The following is a 5,129-nucleotide window of genomic DNA, read 5'->3' as shown; positions in this document are numbered from 1 at the left end:
TTAACAGTTCGTGAATAACTTCAATTTTCTCTTGATCCAATTCTTCCAAAGTCTCTCTTTCTTCTCATTCATAGTCGTCTTAGTTATTGGTTATTATAAAGCACTTTATTGATTTGCATTTGTGTCTCAACATCCAATTGTTCTTGCAATTGAAACATAATCTTTTTCTTCGCAATTCATCCATCTCTTCCCTAGAGATGTGTTCTACTTTAGGGTTATTAAAACCCCAGAATTTAAACCCTTTATTTGGCGTAGGCCTTGATATGAACTTCAAATTTTGATTGGCATTCATGGAGCTTTTGCGAAAACCATGCATTCTCTTTTGTTTTTCTTCTATGATACGGGCTTGAAGATAACAGTCCTCAAGTGAGTGTGAATTTTGATCTAACAGCTCATAATGGATGTCATCTTTTAATCCACTAAGGAATGTGCTCAAGAGAGCATCCCCATTCCACTCTTCACAAAGAAAACACAAATCCTCAAATTGTGTTTGGTACTCTTGGACAAATCCCACTTGGCAAAGTTGTTTCATTTCTACGCCATGATTAGTGTATGGAATTGGGCCAAATCGCTTGAGAATCTCATGCTCAAGTATATCTCAAGTGGGGTACTCATGTCATTCATCAAATCAACAAAACCAATGAAGAGCTTCACCTTCAAAGTTCATAATGACGCATCGAACCATGTGTTCGAATCTCACATTGTGGCTTATAAAGAATTGTTGTGCCTTATACAACCATTCTATTGGATTTTTCTCGGTGAATGTCGGAAATGGTAGCTTGACCGATCTAGGAAGATTCACATCATAGCAATTTTCATAATGTCTATATGCTCGGCCACTATGCTCACGTTCGGGTGTGTGCTCAAACCCTTGCATGTCATAGATATGTTCAAACTCATCCTCGAAATGGTCGTTTCTTGGAGACATTGCTTCAGTTCTGCCCCCATGTGCATAAAGGCCCACACGCATTGTGCATGGGCGGTGCCCTATCACGCGCAAGGTGCGCCTGCTCTGCCAAGCTGAAATCAGCACGCGCATTGAGTGATGCTGCATTGAGCATGGTGTTCGAGAATTCTCCCGCATGGGAAGTGCCATGCGTCGTCTTTCCCAATGAGAGGTCTCAATATGTTGTTGCTCTCCTTGTTTAAATATGACCTTAAGCCAGCAGATATTGGTACGTAGCTTCCCCTGAGTTATTGGAAGCTTTGATTTGCTTGTTGCGGAAGACTTTAACTTGGTTTGTGTCAATGTCCTAATTGTCTGCCCAAACAATGGCCATGTCGTTTGGCAAGCAAGCCTCTAAAAGAAAAAAACACACAAGCAAAAGCACCCCATCATTGAGTGCACATTGACATGCCTCTTGATAAAATTTTGGAGATCTCCTTGCCTACCAGAGAGTATACCCAGCTTCAATCTTGCAGCAAAGGACACCTCCCTGAGCTTTAAACTCGTGATGACCGATTTTGAGTGTTAAACTTAGTTTTGGAGCTAAAACCCAATTTGTGTATTAGGTGACAAACTATGTTTACAAAACTAGGTTTTGTCTTACAAAACTAGGTTCTGTAAAATCAGCTACACCTTATTTTTTCACTAGGAATATCCTGGTTTGTCGAGCAATGGGCGGAGAGGACTGACCCTCTCTACCAAATCAATCTCCCTCATGAAATCTTCATGAGCCCCCACCCATTTCTGGCCAGCACATCGACATAACACCAGCTCAGCCATTTTTTGATTGGTAACCAGCGATAAAAAGACTGGTTTTCTTTCTTTTACTTTTTGCAAAAAGAGTAAGCTTGTATATTACCACTATATATATATATATATATAGAGAGAGAGAGAGAGAGAGAGAGAGAGAGAGAGAGAGAGAGATCTACTCCTAGTGTATTCCATTTCATATCCTTCATCCATAATGAATGGTCGAGAAATTAATATACAAGCTTAGAGAGAGGGGTAGGTTCCCTTCTGCGTTTTTCTATTTACAGACTCCAATCATAATGATCACGAAAAATGGGCTTTACTGGCACAGCGTTTGCGCAACATAGAAATTATGCACAACAGGATTCAAAACGGAATAGGGTTGGCCCCTATTCCGACGAGAGAGAGCTTGGGCGAGAGAGGGTTTCTCGTTTTGCTTTTTGAATGGTTTTAAGAGTCTACAAACTTTTTTTTATTTTTTTTATCAAGGACTTGGAACCACTGCAGCTCTATATATATATATATATATATATATATATATATATATATATATATATATTCTAAACCAACTGGGCTCGGCTTGTCGGAAGCAGATCAGGTCATGCTGAACATGAGCGTTTTTCCTCATGCCAACATCAAGGCCGTCCAATTTGTGGTTGTAAACGCTGGGTGACATTGGTAATCTCACTCAGCGTTTGACAGGATCCGCTCTCCTGATTAGAGGAAGGCTCCGTCCGTTACTGCCTCTGCCATGCCTCACCCTTGTAAGGGGGCGATGCGCAATTTTTGTGCAATCATATTGCACCTGATCCGGACTCACCTTAGATGACCCTATTACCTCGTTTCTGAATGCTGTCCACGCGCGTTTTGACCCACAGGGTGACCAGCACGATATACTTGTCTCAATCCACTCGGAGAGAGAGTGAAAAGAAATAAATAAATGTTAGCTGGACAGTTTGGGATTAACACAGACGTGATTGAGTGATCCACCTGATGAGTTGTGTTTGCCAATCATTTGTTCTTTCTCCCTTCCTCTTTGAGGAAGTGAGCACAAGCAAAACTTTAGACTTATAAATATGCAAATCTTTCTCGTACCAAGGATCGGTACATGGTGCGCGCAGGGAGGCAGTCTCATATTTTTGGCATCACAACTGGCTTCTGTGTTTACCAACAATGTCTCCACTCTCTCATCGTCGAGTACCATACTTCCTTGTGCTAGTGGTAGCATTGTCAGTCATCTCTTCAGCAACAACCACATTTGCAGTTCCAATCATACAAATGGTTAACATCACTGCAGGCAAGCCGACCATACGAGATGGAGGCAATGTAATCGACCTTATATTGGATCAATCCTCAGGTGAACAACTTGAGTTCATGCGAAGCATGTGAACGACATGCTTACTACTTTCCAGTGATTAGATTTGGTTTATACTTTGGGGAGATTTGAATTCCTTCAGGCCTACAAATGAATGGGTTATTATGGCGTTTGCATGTTTTCCTTTGTTACAGTCTCTGGTTTCGAATCCAAACAGCAGTTCCTCTTTGTTCGGGTCGACATGCAGATGAAACTGCCCCCTAATGACTCTGCCGCCACCGTCACCACTTTCTATGTGAGGATTTTTCTTCTTTCTTTTTTTTTCTATTTGGCCATGAAGCATCCTTGTGTCTGTCAGCACTTCCACGAGAGTCATTCATTTTGCACTAAATTCATGTTTTTTAGCTTTTGATTTCGTCTATTCATTTTGCAAGCTCTAGATGCCGTTCATCTAGAGCATCAACGAAAAAAATTGTGAGACCCATATAAGAGATATGCAATCTAACTACGAACGTAAATGATTCAGATTTGGATCGGATGTGGCCAATGCCATATTAGACTAACCCGATGTTGGCTAAACAGATTTAAATTCCAATTCAGATTCAGATTCCGATGGTGAAAAGTTCATACCAGATCAGCTTTTTTGCATTAAACGGATTTAGATATCTCTCAAATTCGGTTATTTATCGGATTTGGTAGCAAACAATTAAAACCATATATGCAGCTAAAAGAATCGAATTCAGTCGTCTGTTGGATAAAATTCAATTCATTGACATCCCTAAATCTAACCATGGCCGTTGAGAGGAACCCCTGTGGGGTACCCCTGCCACGATCCACATTCTTTCCATATCACTTGATCTGCCGTTTGCTGCCAAAGTTTTCCTAGACAAAGTCTTCACCTTTCTTGATCACCACAGAACATTTTCTGAATCTGGCTGGGCAACTAGCATCATGTTATTGATCGAACCTGGATTTCAAGCTTTATTCTGTCATGATATGGTTCCTCGTTCATTATTAGGAGGAGCTAATTAAGATTCATTATTGCACAAACAGATGTCATCATCAGGCCCTGCTCACGATGAGATTGATTTTGAGTTCTTGGGCAACGAGATTGGAAGACCATACATACTTCACACCAACATCTATGCTCACGGCAAGGGAGATAAGGAGATGCAGTTCTTCCTTTGGTTCGACCCCAGAACCGCATTCCACACCTACACTATCCTTTGGAACCCACAGTTCATCCTGTGAGCATCTCTCTCTCTCTCTCTCTCTCTCTCTCTCTCTCTCTCTCTCTCTCTCTCTCTCTCTCTGAAAATTGACACATTCTTCTCTTTGCTTTCAGATTTTACGTGGATGGTCTGCCCATCAGAGCCTTCGCCAACCTCATGAGCCTGGGAATTCCATTCCCCATGAATCAACCAATGAAGGTTTATGCTAGCATATGGAATGCTTATTGGGCTACACCGGGAGTACCAATAAACTGGAGCCATGCACCATTCATCGCCTCTTATGCAAATCTAACGACAACCACATGCCCAGCTACTTTTAAGGATCCTCTCTGCAAGATACCATCATCAAGAAGCAGGAATGGCAAAGTGCCCCAACTCGATACTTTGACAAGTAGGACCATCCAAACTCTACAGAAAAAGTACATGTTCTACAACTACTGCGTTGATGTCAAGCGCTTCCCTCAAGGCCTCCCCCCAGAGTGTTCTGTCAAATTCTAGCTACCCCCATTCTTTCATCTCTTCTACCAAGCAATTTATATGTTTTTTCTTTTTTTATTCTTTATCGATTTTTTCGTAATAAAATGACAATGGAGCAAATGACGACGTGTTTTTTCTTGTTCGTGTGTTTATTTCCTTTGCATAAGCTTTTGTGCTGCCTTTTATTAGAAACATAATAAAGCATATTGCTGTTGTTGATTTCTCATGCACTAGTGCTTTTTTTTTCCTTCTCTTTTCTGACAGGTACAAATTCTCATGACCGAGTTCTAGTTAGGCAGCCCGCTACATAGACTTGGTTAAGACTTAAGAGGCACCAACAAATTAAATTAAAAAGAGGAGAAAAAGATTGATTAATAGAAAAAGAAGGCTTATTTACAAGCAAGATATA

At 40.9% G+C, this 5,129-nt stretch overlaps 1 protein-coding gene across 1 annotated transcript; it reads left to right on the top strand.

Annotated features, from left to right (window-relative positions):
- Positions 1-2,869: 2,869 nt before the first annotated feature.
- LOC149841615 (putative xyloglucan endotransglucosylase/hydrolase protein 16) lies at positions 2,870-4,741 on the top strand. Its single transcript, XM_090002178.1, has 4 exons — positions 2,870-3,053; positions 3,206-3,306; positions 4,065-4,258; positions 4,357-4,741. Exons 1-4 carry the CDS (start codon positions 2,870-2,872, stop codon positions 4,739-4,741), a joined length of 864 nt encoding a protein of 287 aa, XP_089858304.1.
- The last annotated feature ends 388 nt before the right edge of the window (positions 4,742-5,129 follow it).

The sequence above is a fragment of the Nuphar pumila genome, chromosome 3, assembly GCF_984573655.1.
Source record: "Nuphar pumila chromosome 3, dmNupPumi1.hap1.1, whole genome shotgun sequence".
In the NCBI taxonomy this organism is placed as follows: Eukaryota; Viridiplantae; Streptophyta; class Magnoliopsida; order Nymphaeales; family Nymphaeaceae; genus Nuphar; species Nuphar pumila.
The sequence above is the reverse complement of the archived record's forward strand: the minus strand, read 5'-3'. Positions and strand labels throughout refer to the sequence as shown.